The following is a 16193-nucleotide window of genomic DNA, read 5'->3' as shown; positions in this document are numbered from 1 at the left end:
TGTTGCTGTTGGCTTGTAGGCACATATGAAGAGATGATCGATTCGACACTGTTTTGTGGAGAAATCAACTCTGGTCCACATTAGCAAGGAGAGGATATTTATAATGTGTTTTAAAAAGATCAGTTACAACTCATCAAGACATTCCTAATGCTTGGCCGCACTGCCAGTTGAAATAGGAGGATGGACGCACAGCTGCTCCAGTGAGGGGAAACTTGAGCAGTGCCCAGGGGCCAGATCAGGCTATTTGGCTGGTTGGTTGGGTGGCTGGCTGGGCGTTCCTCTGTTGTTGCCATAATGGCATTATTACCCCCTGGGACAAAAGCCTGGCTGCAGAGAAGAGGGCTGTGGAGTCTTTGAAACCTGACGCCTTTGTCTGGATAATGCTCCTAAAACTTCACTCACTACTCACCTCCCTTTTCTTGCACTCTTTCCCCTCATCTGCTCCTTCAATATCTTTCTCACCTCTGTGCACAACATGGACCGTGTTTGAGACAATAGGTGTTAAACTGGAGCTACAGTGTGAATGTTCTGCATGATATTTACTAGTAGTAGGGAGTCTCTTCAGCCCAGCCTCTTCTTTGTATGTAAACAGGATAGGGCTCAGTGGCTGCAGCACAGATAAGGCCTTCACCAATAAAGATGCTGAGCTGATTACTGCTCTGCGCTGGCCACAACTGAGCAGATAAGCACTACAGCCCACTATCCGGCTGACAATACTGCTAGAAGCAGCAACAGCCATAAACCATTCACAGATAATAAAGCGGCCTTGAGTGCCCAGAGAGGAGGGTCTCTCACTCTCTCATCTCTACCTCATTCACTTTTTCCCTCCCTCCATTTCATCCTCCTTCTGTCTGCCACTGGCCTATTGGTCCTCGTTAACGAAACAAAGAGCTCTGAGATGCATCAAAAGGGGTATTGTTCTCAGTGAAATCTCCCTGACCCCCAACCCCCCATCTCTGGATGCACACAGCATGTGCACACACAAATACAGAGGATTGTAGTGGGCAATGTAGTAAGAGAAAGTGACAGACAGAGAGGCCTGTGTAACAGCAGGGAGGAGGCCCCGGCAAGGACAATGTGGTGTAACAGAGAGATGTAATGAGGCCTGCAGCTCTCAGCCTGCCTGTTATGATGAAGCACTGCTGTATAAGATCATCTACCGCCTCAGCTCTCATTTACATTAAAGTGCTAGTAGCATTCAGAAGGGCTGGGAACGTCGTATTTTGTTCTTTTTTAAGCTCCTGATCCCATTTTAACTAATATAACTGCATGTAATATAGCTACTATATATAAAATGACCAGGTATCATCCTAGAAAGACAGAAAGTCTGATGAAGAAAATACAACTGTGCAAACCTCAGAGTTCTAATTTTGATGGGCGTAATGGACAATCAGATGTTTATGAATGAGCTTAGTGCCCACACGCAAAATTCCACAAAATGTTCATTTACAACATGCAATGCAAACTCAAACACACTTAAACACTTAAACACACACAAGAATGACTGCTAACAAAACTTTATGGTAGGGTTCTGCCCAGTCATCCTGGTTTATCTAAATAAGCAGTTGGAGGGTGTTTACCTGAGAAGGTTATAATCATAGATGGGAGCGTGGAGAGACACAGGAGAGACTTTATTACACTATTGTACTCAAAGTGTAAACTACAAGCTGTTGCTCATCTGTTGTCAAAATTGAGTCTTTGTTTAATTGTGCATTTTAATTGTTTGCTAGGACAGAGACCATGATAAAAGAGTTAAAAGAGATGAGTGTGTCTGGTTTCTATACCAGCACAAAGAGACACAGTCACATCAGTCACCCTGATGCCTTCGTCTTGCCCACGGGAACCACATGGGACAACACACACACAAATCGAGCCACAGATGCCTCACACATGCTACCCACACACACACATTGCAGACATAGGCATACACATGCACAGACTGTTTCACCCTTCAGGCTGTACTGTAGAGTCTGTCTAATGACAGCTCTGGGCGCTCCCTCTTCCTCATAAACCCCACGGGGCACACATGCACACGCTCACACCCACACACCTCTAATAGCAACCCTGCACAGACACAAACCCCAGGGGTTTGTCATTTAACTCTTGCACCAGCAGAAACCAGCCACATGTCACAATGACAGGCTGAAACGCGACACTCATGCACACTAACCAGTCTTGCCACAAAACCACTACTACTCTCCATCACGACACATACAAAAATATACATCCACACAAAAATGCAATCTTAAAATTACAAACATTCTTGGAAGGCTAGTAGCCCTATGGCCACGACTGTTGTCATGAGCATCTGCTGATCTTTTATCTGTTACATAACACAATGATGCTCTTCTGCCAGAGGAAACTCCTCACCTTCTAAATAGCCCTGGCCTCACCTTGTCCTGCAGCTATACACACTACAACTCACCACAGGTCATCCCCTAAAGCCACAGATAACACAAAGGCATACATATGCTGATGTAATCACACTGTAAATACCATACACATATCGACTCTCTATAGGCTACTCAGTTCAAATGAGGTAACATATGTGAATCTTGAGATTGATGTTACATATTCCTCTGTGCGTGTCCAGTGAATGTCTACATCAAGCCCAAGGCTGTGTGTGAGAGCAGGAAATGTCATACAGAGAGAACTGCAGGCACTTGTCCTATATGAGTCTATTTTCTGCCTGACCTTTGACCTGATTTGCTAAACAGAAGAACGGACTGACAAGGAGCATCAAGAGTGGGACTGAAACACACAAAAAAAAGACGTGTAACAGCTTGACAAGTTCTGCTGACTGTTGAAACAACCAAATTAGTGAAGCTTGACATGGCAGATTATGGGAAAAAAAGTGTTTTGTGTAGGAATATGAAGTCTAACGGTATAAGTGTGTACCTGCAGGCACTTGTTTCCCACTTAGCCCTAACTCTTGCTCTCTTTGAGCATCTATAAAAATCTAGCCACAGGTACTCCCGAGCATTTCTCTTCTCAGTCAGCTGCAGCCTCTGCACAGATAGACTCATTCAGAAACCCGTGGGAATATTTGACCTGAGATTAAGGTCAACAGCTTTGGATGTGAGCCTCTGTTTGGGTTTGTGCGCAAGGCCCTCCCACATACTGTTTGATTACAGTTTTCTACTTGACACTTTGCAAAATCTACTAATCTGTTGTTGTCAGAAAGATTCCACAAGGTATTAAAAAACCCCCACTACATTTATATGTGATTTATTTGGTCCATTAAACTAAATATGGAAGTGTACTCAACTATATCCACTCATAACATCTTAACTAACCTGTTCTTTTTATAGTGTTCAAGTCTTTTTCTTCTAATGCTATTTTATGACATTTCTGGGTTTGTTATTGATACAAAACAAGTCAAGAAGAGGGAAGACCGCTCAAGTGGAGAGGGCGCAGGGAGGGAAGGAAGGGGGGAAAGAATGGAAATGGGCTGTGCTGCAAAAAATGGACAGGATTTCATTTCACAACCACACCTACCTCTGACCGACACTACCTTTCCGTTTCCCACCCTTTCCTGAGCTATACACTATACACACACGCACACACACATACGATGCCCCCCGGTTCACTCACTCACAAAACTGCACCAGATGTCACATCAAGAGTCTTTGGCCACGGCACTGCAGTCAGACGAAGAATTTTAGAAATTCTGGAAAATATTTGTAGAGCGGCTCAGGATTGAAGTGGCTGAGGCCTGGAGAGGTAGAGGTTAAACCTCTCCAGCTTTAATGAGGGGCTGTGTGACTGACTGCTGTAATGCTATAGCAGCTAATGGGGGAGGAAGGAGTGGGCTAGAGCCATATAGGGTTAATGCTCCAGGGCCGGTTATGAAGCTGATTTCCCGGGACCAAAAGGTCTCACTCCTCTCTGCTGCTAATAACAATCTGCCCGTCTGTTGCTCATGGAAAATCATGTCACTGAACACCTGACTGTATCACAGATCAAAACAAATAGCAAGAAATGTGAGATGCTGATGGAAAAAGGCTCTTGGTCAACGTAGATCAAGTTTTGAGATATTAAGTCATCCTCTGTCTAATAAATAGAGTAATTGGTCTCTATAGCAACATCCAGACGGACCTTCTGGAGTTGTTAAAACCAGCCTAAAGGACTGAGAGTTGACGGAGCCAATCCTGGACAATCAATGTGCATATTCTTATAAAAAGGACCCTGCAGTTTGAACTCTGAATGGCTTTCAGTCTCAACCACTGTAGTCCATCCCTCGTGTCCTCTCACACACTAATGAACGCACACAGGCAAACACACAATGGATAACGTCCTTTGCATTGTGTAAAACTTATTCAGGGTTTAGGTGAGGCTACTTTTAGAGGTATGGTTTCCTTAAAGCTCAAGCGGGTGTCTCTTCAGAGAGTGTTTTCACAATAAACACCCATTTTAAACTGGATGATAGCAGGCTATCGGAGCGTGTGCAGCCATGTTCAGGAGAGCATGCGAGACAGAGAAAAGAGAAGAAGAATGAAATTCAGCAGTCTGCGGTGTAGTTTGTGTATTTATAGTGTACAGTGTTTGTGTGAGCTCCTTATAGCGTTTCTAAATCAACTTGACTGCTCAGTAACAGTGGAACCCGAGCCAAAGTGAAATCAGCAGATGATGCTTGAACTCAGCTGCCAAAAGCGTACGCTGTAACTCTGGTCTCAGCGGTACAGTGCTGGGTGATTGTGTGTGCATGTGTGTGTGGTTATTCTTCCCTGTTCTGATCCTGCTGTGTTTATGCATCATTAGCCTTGATTACCAGAAGCAACAGAAGGAAGGGACCCTTTTTTACTTTGTACACGTGTGTTGGTGTGTGTGTCCCCATGCGTGTGATTATGGATAGCCTCAGATGTCTTTTATGCAAACAGAATCATTAGCCATGCCTGAGGGTGTGTGAGAGTGACAATGTATAGAACAGTGTGTGTGTGTGTGTGTGTGTGTGTGGCACCAGCTGGCCGATAGGAACTAATCAAAGGTAACGAGATATTTATGCATTAACTAGTTGTATGGTGTACACCAGCTCTTCCTTTTCCCTCACTGATACACACACACACATACACAGAACAAAGCCCATTCAAGATCATGCATTCTTCTGAGCCCTCTACACACCCGCATTCCTCATTCAGGACCCCCTGATAACCCCCCTTTCTCCTGGTCTTTCTCCTTCCCTCTTTTAACCCCCTCGTCCCCCCCACCTACTGCTAAACCCCCCATGTGTACCCCCCCAACCCCCTAAAGTGGGCCAACCAATCATCATAGGACAGCCAGATTGTGTTTAGCATGACAAAGGAGAATGCGTGTGAGCATTTGTGTCTTTGTGTATCTGCATGTTTACATGCATTGTGTACATTTGCGTGTGTTTACAAGTATATGTGTGCGTGCTCTCCTTACATGGCAAAGAAGACACGACTATAGAGCTTTTTACCACTCAAGGAAGTTGGTTTATGCAGGAAATTCACTCCACATGCACTCAAAGCTCATCTACATTTATATGAGAGCAGATGAAACAGCGTATCTCTGTCTGAGGTACTTTAATAAGAAAACCAATATAAATCCACTGGAAAACTTGGTGTCTGTCAGGCAGATCTTCCACGCAGCACTTAAGAAAATGTGGAGTTAATCTGCACCATTTGTAACATCTCGGGCAATAAAATTCTGCTCCTGTGTGGCAATGTCATATATTTACTACTGGTGATGCTTCAGTTTTTCCATTGAACTGTTGCTGTGGTTCCCACCTGCTCCTCTAATGCCTGGTCAGCCACGGGTCCCGTTTCTCCATCTCTCCCTGTTAGATTGGAGAGGCATTCCCCCTGCCACAACACATGCTTAAGCAATTATTCCACGCATTCCCCTGGACAGAGTGAGAAAGAGGGCTAGATAGAGAGTTGGAGACAGCAAGGGAGAGAGAAAGCAATTTGAAGTGATCAGGGGCAGCTGGCCAGGGATTTGCAGGGTTCTGGGAGAGAATGTGTAGAAGTTAAGCACGACTCCCATAATCCTTTTCTAAAAGAGAGAAAGGAGAGACGGAGGGATTGAAAACAGAGAAGAGAAAGGGGGGCCACCGGCGCTAGAAAAGTAAAAGGACTGGGCTACAGTGACAACAGCCAAAAACAAACCAGCTATCAAAGCAACACACACATAACTGATGTGTGTGTGTGTGTGTGTCTGAATGTGGACGGGACGCTTGTAGAATAACAAGTTAGGACTAACACACAAACTCTACATCACAAACAAGTTGCCTGTTAGGGCAAATCGGAGCAGTAACGACCATCTCCTCGGCTTCAGGGACACTTTCATCACTCACACATCAATATCGTAATTAGACTTTGATTTTTTGACTTCAGTAATCTCTATGTATGGACAACTCTTTCTGGAGTTGCACCTCTGGAGCTTTAGGGTCAGATGAACAAGGTTATGGGGGCACAGGAGGGGTGTCGTGGGCTATTTAAAGGGCAGTAAAAGGGCAGGTTACAACACTTCAAAACATTTATGCCCCAGGCATGTTGGCAGGCGGCAGAAGCATAAACCCATCGGTCCCAGTGATGCTCTGTGGACTTTGACATGATCAATATATTATATGATGACAACATCAGCTGAGAGTAACCATATGTGTGTCAGTCAATCAGAAATGTGTATTTTGTTTTTGTTTTTCAACCTTTGTAAAACTTCAGCTTCAGTTTTGTTATACGTTTATGAATGTGTCAACACACAACACATCACCTCGCTCATTTCATTGTGTCGTCATATTTGTTGGATTTCAGCATATAAACAATGTATAGTTTTAACAATAGGAGTCTGAAATGTTGAGTGTGATCAGTATTTAGTTCAGTGCCTCCCTGGCATGGGGTGGTGTGTTGAAGCTGGATGATAAGGGGATGTTGCAGATTAAGTTGTCTTCTGGCAGCAGATAACAGGCAATACTTTTAAAACGATAAGGCTTTTATTGCCAATCATTAGAAAGCGCGGGTCCAGCTTAACTTGTTTATTGTTACTGCTTATTTAGTGTGAATACAGTGTGCAAAGTATCTGACTTTTTTCCCCAGTCCAAATCAGCTGATGTATGACCAAACAGTAAACATTTCAAATTATAACAGGGAGGAATATTTAGTCTAAACTTATTTATAAACTTACCAAGAAGAAGACAGAAGATGTCCAGCGCTATAAGCAGTTTCTTCTTGCTGTTGTCAACACCATTGTTGTTGTTTAACGTAGAGGTTCCTCCGTTTCTTGTCTCTTGTGCCATTGCTTTCTCATACATGTACTTTTGCATTGGAGAACTCCCCGTTTCAGCTCCAAATCCCACACCACGCGGTATGTGAAGAAACTCTGTCAGGCTCTCAAGTCCTTCAAAGAAATGTCATGCAATTCTAATGGAAACAAAACTTCTCAACTCGGAGGTCTCGTAAAGTTTCAGATCTGATGTCTCGTTGTCTCGTATTTCACTTTTACAAAAAAATAATAATAATAAAACATAAAAACACTTGAGTATTATCTGGTTAACAGTTAAGCTTTAGTGCCACGGAAGAAAAGTTGTCTGCGCTTGAAATGAATGGAAAGCCCGCTCCCCTTTATCGGTCTTGGTTCAAAGACTTGGAGTGAGTGAGAATTGCGCTGCGCATCGACAGGCGCTCTTGTTATATCAATCCTTCTTGTCCTCCTCCCACTGCTCTCTTCAAGTTGCCGTAGCAGCTCCAAGGCTCAGCCCTCTTCCCTCCGCTATAGAATCACTCCATCCCTGCATGGAAACTTTCAGACTGAGGGACAGAGAGCAGTGCGAGCGCCTCTAGCGAGTACGCACGGTATGACGTGCGCACTCTGTCTTTTAGAGCTGTCATGTTTTTGGAGATGAGGTTATATGCTCTCTTTTCATCCTGAGAATAATTAAAGTTATTTGTTCTTACTTTCAAGTTAATGTTGTAACAGTGTGTCATTTTATGTTGACATATCTATGTTAAAAATCTGTGAAGAAAAAAAAGTAGCATGAATAGTGAATGAAAAACAATGCTGCTTGCGCCATCACTCAGACCTAAACAAGACTTTGATATCATTTGTGTAATTTACCAATTCCATTGTGAAACTATATCATGTCTGCACCCATACATATATAGAATCTGTAGGTGATATTTACCATTCATAATTTTAAGTGGCATCATTCATTTGTGTGTGAAAATGTGTAATGGTGTTTTTTTTGAACAGGATAAGACAAAATGTTTCATGTATTTATTCTAAATGTTGTATTTTGAAAATGCAAATATACAAGTGGGAATTGCCATTTGTTTGCTCTGGTCAGTAAACCCAACTTAATGACAGACAATAGGTTTTCATGCGTCTTATACTTGTTTAGTAACAAGAAAAGTTTCATGCGCCAGTTCTACTGATGTTTCCGATTTCAGAGTAAGCTCAAGGGTGTATAGGCTAAAGCAGCTGCTAGAGTCATGCTGGATTTTAATAACATAAAGCCTAAAGTTGCTCTGCCATCTAGGGGTTAAATATGAGCAACTCACCTCATCTATACTTGTTTATTAACAAGAAAAGTTTCATGCGCCAGTTCAACTCATGTTTTCCGATTTCAGAGTAAGCTCAAGGGTGTATAGGCTAAAGCAGCTGCTAGAGTCATGCTGGATTTTAATAACATAAAGCCTAAAGTTGCTCTGCCATCTAGCGGTTAAATATGAGCAACTCACCTCATCTTGTTTGCATCTATCCATAGTCTAACAGTAATTTCACTTTTTTTACCAGCCCATTCTGTTTCAGAAAGTTAATGGTCATTTATAAACTAGTTAACGCTTTTTAAGAAAAAATCGTTTGTTTTTTAAGCGCTGTGGACTATAAACATTGAGATAGAGGCCAGCAAATTAAGATAAATATAACACTGTGTGGGAAGACCTCATGGAGGACTGGGTATGCCACATTGACTCTGGTTTATGACAGATGACACCTGGGGGCACATGCAAAAACTCTGTGTAGATTCATGACTAAAACTGTGTGTACGCACAAAGCCAGAAATATGCATACGCATGCTTTTCGTCAGATACATAAAACTGTCTATGCATGAAATCTCAGTCACTGAGGAACTGGGTGCCAGTGGGTGCCAGTGCCTCATTTCCACTCCCACATTAGCCATAAATGGATGAAGATACGCCCTGAACCAGCGTTTCCGTATCAGTTCGCCGTCTGCCCCACCAGACTGTACACCTGCCAATGAAACAAACGGGAAAGAAGAAGAGCAGTTTCACCGATTGTGTTGCACCAGCGGGGTTCTCCAACAGCCAGAACAGCTGTCATTACGCACGACCATTACGCACGGCTGTGCGGCTCTTTATATCGTCTTTATCATTAATTCATCACATGGACCTGTAAACCATCTCAGAAATGCAACGATTCGTTGAATATTAACAGCAAAATGAAAATTTGACTCCCATGTAAATTGAAAGAATGATGAAATTAATCACACAAAATATAAAATAATAAGCATTGCGTTTGTAAATGGCTGTGTAACCGCTGTGTAAACTCAAAAGAATCACACAATCAGTGCAGCTGGTTATCAAAATAAACAATGTTTTACTAAAATATTCAGTCTCTCGCGTCATATTTTATCTCCACCTCATTACTTCACTCTCATATCGCCTTAGAAAAACATGTTTTCGCCTGGTCTGAAGGATGAGTGACGTGCGCAGATTCTGTGTTTATAAATATCATTTTATGTGCGGGGAATGGTGTATGCATGCTTTTTGTGCGCACTCATCGTTCATGCATCTGGCCTCTGGCCTTCAGAAAAACCAACTGCGATTTCCTACTACAATATTCAAAGTAAAAACCTGACAGTCATCTGTGGTTCTCCCTTGCCCCGCCCCTCCGTGCGCCCCGCAGGCAGGCAGGCAGGCAGCACACCCACCCACCCGCCGCACCGAGCGAGCCCAGCCGTCGGTAACGGAGAAGATGGCAGAGCGGCAACAACAGAAGCACGAAGGCAGGGTAAAGATCGGCCATTACATCCTCGGCGACACGCTCGGAGTGGGAACATTCGGCAAAGTAAAGAGTTAAGTCATGTTTGCATGTCATGCCGAGCAGAGTGTGAACGTCTGTATGTTTCTGTTGGGAGTATGAAGTACTTGCTGTGCCTCCCCTCTCCAACGGACAGTATTGAACTTACCGGTGGTCAGTGAGCAGCCTGCGTAGCTGCATGGTGTAACGCTTGGAACGGAAGGAATTTAAAGCGTACATATGTTCTGAGAATCCGGCCGCTTGAAAGTCAAATTCTTTCACCGAAGCGCCTATCTGCAGCTACTGTTATCAGCTATGGCAGGTGTAATTACCTGGGAGACAATAGCTACAAGGAGATGCACAGTCATACTCGAATTATTATTGTATATCCAGGTATGACTTTGTGTTGTGGTAGGTTTCTTTGCCCTGTCTTGCGGTAAAGGACATCACTGAAGCTCACAGCTTGCCCACCGTGTGAGCTTAATTGTTAACTGACAATATTTTTTATAAACGGTGTAGCTAGTCCGATATGTAATCTCATTGCCAGCCACAGTTAGCTAGTTAAGTACCCGCTAAATCGGGCAAAAATCTATTACAGGCGTAAAGTTTTACCATAGAAGCATATGCCAGGATCTTATTTCAGTTTTCTTAGCTAGTTTTTGAGCACTCTGTGTGACCTTGTGAGCTTTAGCGTTAACTCCATTCTCACCTCGCCTGTTTCTTGTGTGCGCAGTTTGATGGATGTAACTAAACTTAGCTGGGGGGTTAAACCCACATAAAGCCACGACTACATTTTCAAATGGGTTTAAATATGTTTGAGGGGAAATTACTCTGCGCATTCTAGCAAGTAGTAGAAAGCAAATTCAGTCTAAAGTCAGTCTTTAATCAAATTTTGCTAATGGTTGCTCGTTTTAGGCAAGTTCCTAGGTGGAAGTCCGCCTTTTGTATTAATGTTTCATAACTGATAATGTGTTTGTAGTCTAGCTGTAACAGAGGTTTGGCAGCAACAATAACAATGTAGGCACTTAGCCTCAGGCAGACAGATAGCTTCAACACCCTAAACAATGAGAAGGCCAAAAGATAAGGGCCAAACACACATCTAAAAACACAGTTTGCTCACTGCTATGAAAAGCCTGCTATGCAACAAGTCTCCAAATCAAAGCTGAACCCATTAGTACCTCTGTCTACCTCCCTTGGGCATCCATATATCTTGTGCCTAACTGCCTGTCTATAAGCTGTATCTGCTTCATATCTGTATTCTTTTGTTTCTAGTCGGCGAGCATCAGTTGACAGGCCATAAAGTGGCTGTAAAGATCCTGAACAGACAGAAGATCCGCAGTCTCGATGTCGTGGGGAAGATCAAACGAGAGATTCAGAATCTCAAACTGTTCAGACACCCACACATCATCAAGCTGTAAGTGCAGAACGACCACACATCCTCCTATCAGATTTAAGATTCTCAGTGCTGACAGTCTACATCAAGAGATAGCTGAGCTCTGTTAAATTAGTGGCTGTTGTAATGCCGGCCATGCGCTAGGTCGTGTTCTCTGTGTGTTGTGGCATGCTTTGCTTGTTCCTGTTTGTTTACTATAGCTGCGATGTACTGAGCATGCCCACAGGGCTCCCAGGAGGTAGAACACACAAACATACCAATGCACACACACAGGCTTTGGAGTAGAGAAAGAGATCTGTTCTGGTTAGTACAAATCTCCAGTTAAGGTGATAAAAGTTACTGTAATTCCTGCAGGGCTAAAACCTTCTCCTCATCAAGGTGTCTCAGCTCCTCTTGCCTTTTCGTCTTTGACCTTGCCTTCGTTCTCTCTCTTTCTTTCCTTCTCCCTGGCCTCTTTCTCCTTGTTCGTCTATGTCTCTGTGTCTCTCACAACAATCTCTGTGTTATTTTTAGGCCAGGGTTAGGGTTAGTCTTCTGTCACACTGTAAGCTATGGAAGATATGTGAGCTCTCAAGTTGTGAGCCGGAGCGCTGTGGAGCCCTCGGACACAGACATATACATTTACAAACACAGGCACAAACACACATTTCATTTACGTATATACACAGTCTGCTTGCAGGTAGCTTCAGGCATGGAAGTAGAGCTGAGCAAAGCAGACTGTGTGATATTATAGTGGCTGTAATTATAAAGCCGGCATTAAATGAAATGAATCAGAACAAATGCCTTAACATTTCCCTCAAGTGCTCTCACTGTTTACATTTCCTACAGACTCTTTATGTGTGTGTATAGAAGACAGAAAAGGAAAGAGATTGTGATTTGGTGTGGGTTTATTTCTCCCACGGTGCTGGCAGTGTTGTGCTACATACAGCTTGACAGGAATGAAGTGGATTATGATGAAGTGCAGAATCCCCCATGAGCAACCATTCATGAGATTGGGCTGGCATTTTAATACATCTGACCTTTATGAAAATAATGCACACACTCAGCAGCTATATATTACAGCCTCACCTGTCTTTGTGTTTGTTTCTGTGTCTCTATGCTGCACATGACTGTGTTGATTTACTGTATATGTGAGATAAAAGCCTTTCATTGATATATTTTTATAGTTATGGCTACATTTACAGGCTTAAGGGTTAACATATCCTCAGTTAGACCATGTTCGTACAAAAAATACAAATGTATGTTTGTTTGTTTTAGGTACCAGGTGATAAGTACACCCACAGATTTCTTTATGGTTATGGAGTATGTGTCTGGAGGTGAGCTGTTTGACTACATCTGCAAACATGGACGGGTAAGATATTTCATCTGTTCATCGACTGGTAGATCTGAGTCACCATCCGCTGGGTTCCCATGGTCACTCAGTCATCAGATATTGTTAGCGGACTAGTAGCCACAGCTCATGTTGGTAATGGCATTGTGAAGCAGTGTGTAGTGTGGACCACTACCTCTTATTAAACACCAATGAAGTGATATTATTTGAAATTGAATGTTTGACAGTTTGTGGTAACAAAGTAAGACTCCTGGTGTTTCCTTGACATTAGCGGCCATATTGTATTTTTTATGTTACGTTGTAAATAATTTTATTAAGGAAAAGTTATTTGAGCACTTTTACTCTTTTGTCCTCATTTATTCTTATTCTCTAGAGGGATTTAAATGCTTTTTGCACATGATTTATACTGCAAATATCCCCATCACTCACACATATTTTGCATGAAATAATTTACTCTTTTCTGCTTTTAACTACTGTTGCAGACTTCCAAATGATATGATTTATAGTTTATGAGTCATGAAAATGTATTTGACAACAGTGCTCCAACACATCATCACTGCACCATTATAACTGAGAGCTGTAAACGATTATTTTAACATCTGTTCAGTTAAATGTTCACTTCCAGTTTTTTGAGATTTACAGTCAAGCATGGTTTTCCATAAACACACACACATTCAAGACAGATACTGACTGTTTTGTTAGGTAGAGGTGACCTCTTCTGGGGCCAGCCTCTATTTTTAATAAAACAATCCTGCTTGAACTTTATCTGGGCCCTGAGCCACAGCAACTTTATGCCCAAACCCAAGTATGGTAAATTTGTTCTAAACAAGACGGCTTATAACTTAATTATCCACCATTCTCTCCACAGGCCTGTTTCTGAGCTTGCTCTATAACATTCTGCTTCATATTCATGTGTAGTTAAACACTTTTGGATCAGAGAAGTACTAAGTACAGCCACAGTCCAACCATCTCCATCGATATTGTGTGTTTCAGGTGGAGGACACAGAGGCTCGCCGTCTTTTCCAGCAGATTATCTCAGCTGTAGACTACTGCCACAGACACATGGTGGTCCACAGAGACCTCAAACCTGAGAATGTCCTGCTGGACGCCAACAAGAACGCCAAGATTGCAGACTTTGGTAGGATTTGTAAAGAATGAGAAAGAGTCACAGCTACGGGGAGGGATGAAGGAATTGGTTTGGCAGAAGAATTGTAGCATAACAGAACATAACAGCAGAATATGTTCGGGGGAGAATAAGAATGAGAAAGAGGCAGAGTTTGTGGCAGAGCTGGAATTAATCAAGTAATTGGACAGTCTGATGAGAGCCCAGTGACGGTTTGTTGAAGAAAAAGTATAATTACACACTTAATTATATACCTGTGGAAAAGTGTGAAATCACAATCAAGTACTTGTTAACCTCATTGTTAAATGAGAATTAATTTCACCGAATACATTTTCTTATCACTTGTGCCATAATTATTCAAGCTGACTGGTTAAGAGAAAGCGCCTGATGCAATATGACCATGAAAGAGAGAAATATTTAAAAACATGTGAAGACCCTTGTGCACAGCAGGGTGTGCAGGGTGGAGAGAGGTCCCCTAGCAACGGAAAGGTCTCATATCAAGTCTGGCAGGAAGCCTTGAGGCCCAGTGTCATCTGATAGGGAAGGAATTGGGAGGGGAGGGAGGTGCGGCAGGGGTATACAGCAGGAGAAGTGTTTTGGCTGAGAGTAACAGACACTGGTGAGCAGTGAGAGGGAGTGTTAAGGGCACAGGGATAAAAGATAAAGGGAAGGTCAGCACATCGCAGGGCGTCTGGTGTTTAGCGTTTGGATGAGGCCCTGGCAGGCAGAGAGCGGCTCATCCAATTAGAGGAGCTTTGTGTATAGAGCTTATAGTCTTGGCGGGTAAAGGAGGATAAAGATATCAGCGGCACCCACAGTGTATAGCTCTCTTACCCTTCTCACTCCAGGCCATGTTCAGTTTAACCTATGTTCATCAAAGGATTGAGACGGAGTAATAATATGATTATAGTGCATTATTTCAGCAGTTTGTGTCACTCTCAAGGAAAAGACAGAAGGGTGTTAATGTGTGTTTGCTTTGTCATCGGCCGACAGGTCTGTCAAACATGATGTCAGATGGGGAGTTCCTGAGGACGAGCTGTGGCTCACCCAACTATGCTGCTCCAGAGGTCATCTCAGGAAGGTGTGTGTGTGATCACAGTAGTAACAACTTATCTGCTTAATGTTTAAATTACAATTATTTAATCATCATTAACTATGTGGCTTTAGGAACAAAATATTTTTGGACTGAAACCCACCTTGACAGAAAAAGAACTATTATTTTCTCTTAACTGTACTGTGTTGTCAAGCACTCACTGACTATTTATACACCAGTTTTGGCTGCTACATAGGAGGAGTTGTAGTTGCTGACATATACATTAATAAACCCCTAAGGCCATAAAAGAATTGCCTCATACCTACTTAAAGCTGCAATAAATATGAATATGTGAATTATACTGGATGAATTATTTGTTTATATACTGCTTGTCAATGCTATGTGATAGGGGTTATAATAAAATGCCACCTGTTTGTGCCTTGCACGTACAACAGTAACACAGTGTGTGTTTAGTTGGTTACGTGTCAAATCCTCTCATCACTCTGTCAGGCTCTATGCAGGCCCAGAGGTGGACATCTGGAGCTGTGGGGTGATCCTGTACGCCCTGCTGTGCGGCACCCTGCCCTTTGATGATGAGCATGTTCCTACGCTGTTTAAGAAGATCAGAGGAGGAGTCTTTTATATCCCAGAGTACCTGACCCGCTCTGTGGCCTCGCTGCTGATGCTCATGCTACAGGTGGACCCTCTGAAGAGAGCCACTATCAAAGACATCAGGTACTGACTCCATTCTACAGGGTCAAGACTACTGTGTTTGACAACAGTGTGACTTCATGCAAGTTAAAATGACATTTTGAGATGGATAAAATCAACATTAGCTTTGGTTTAATAGTTAAGAGTGATGACTTGGCGTTAGTTGGAGTTGACTGATTATCCTGTCCTCTCTCAGGGAGCACGAGTGGTTTAAGCAGGACCTGCCAGGCTACCTGTTCCCTGAGGACCCGTCATACGATGCTACAGTTCTGGATGAGGAGGCAGTCAGAGAAGTGTGTGAGAAGTTTGAATGCCCTGAGTCAGAGGTTATGTCCAGTCTCTATAGCGGGGATCCACAGGTACACAAGAAATTGATCTTTTTTTCTGTTCTCTGATCAAACTGTGATTGTTGTAATATTTACCTTATATTCCACAAAGTTATGTATGAATGTGCAATATGTATGTTTTTATATGTTCAGGGTGTCATAACCGTGTCAGAAATCACTTGGCATTCAAACAATGTGACTGTGGGCCTCATGCAAGAACATTTTCGTATTTTTATCTTAAAACTCTCAGACTTTTCTCTGTGAGGTTTGCTCGTATTAGT

The 16193-nt window shown here is 42.7% G+C and overlaps 2 protein-coding genes and 1 long non-coding RNA gene across 5 annotated transcripts in view; 2 read left to right on the top strand and 1 right to left on the bottom strand.

Moving 5' to 3' along the window:
* Window positions 1-7761, bottom strand: part of plpp3 (phospholipid phosphatase 3) — a 31174-nt gene extending 23413 nt beyond the window's left edge. Inside the window, exon 1 of one of the 2 annotated variants that reach the window (XM_044360775.1) lies at window positions 7144-7761. In XM_044360775.1, the coding sequence (XP_044216710.1) occupies window positions 7144-7282 (139 nt within the window). In that variant the 5' untranslated portion in view covers window positions 7283-7761. The remainder of the gene's footprint in view (window positions 1-7143) is intronic. The other variant, XM_044360774.1, reaches the window with a different exon arrangement.
* The window catches only part of LOC122988460, an 18595-nt gene continuing 6405 nt past the window's right edge, over window positions 4004-16193 (top strand). Inside the window, exons 1-2 of the long non-coding RNA XR_006404803.1 lie at window positions 4004-4953; window positions 7858-7862. This is a non-coding gene — a long non-coding RNA (uncharacterized LOC122988460). The remainder of the gene's footprint in view (window positions 4954-7857; window positions 7863-16193) is intronic.
* prkaa2 (protein kinase, AMP-activated, alpha 2 catalytic subunit) overlaps window positions 9870-16193 on the top strand; it is a 12729-nt gene continuing 6405 nt past the window's right edge. The window contains exons 1-7 of one of the 2 annotated variants that reach the window (XM_044360772.1): window positions 9870-10051; window positions 11269-11410; window positions 12647-12740; window positions 13713-13857; window positions 14836-14923; window positions 15386-15610; window positions 15783-15945. In XM_044360772.1, coding sequence (XP_044216707.1) covers window positions 9952-10051; window positions 11269-11410; window positions 12647-12740; window positions 13713-13857; window positions 14836-14923; window positions 15386-15610; window positions 15783-15945 — 957 coding nt within the window. In that variant the 5' untranslated portion in view covers window positions 9870-9951. Of the gene's footprint in view, window positions 10052-10122; window positions 10390-11268; window positions 11411-12646; window positions 12741-13712; window positions 13858-14835; window positions 14924-15385; window positions 15611-15782; window positions 15946-16193 lie in introns of those variants that run through there. The other variant, XM_044360773.1, reaches the window with a different exon arrangement.

Source organism: Thunnus albacares, chromosome 9 (assembly GCF_914725855.1).
Source record: "Thunnus albacares chromosome 9, fThuAlb1.1, whole genome shotgun sequence".
In the NCBI taxonomy this organism is placed as follows: domain Eukaryota; kingdom Metazoa; phylum Chordata; class Actinopteri; order Scombriformes; family Scombridae; genus Thunnus; species Thunnus albacares.
The sequence above is the reverse complement of the archived record's forward strand: the minus strand, read 5'-3'. Positions and strand labels throughout refer to the sequence as shown.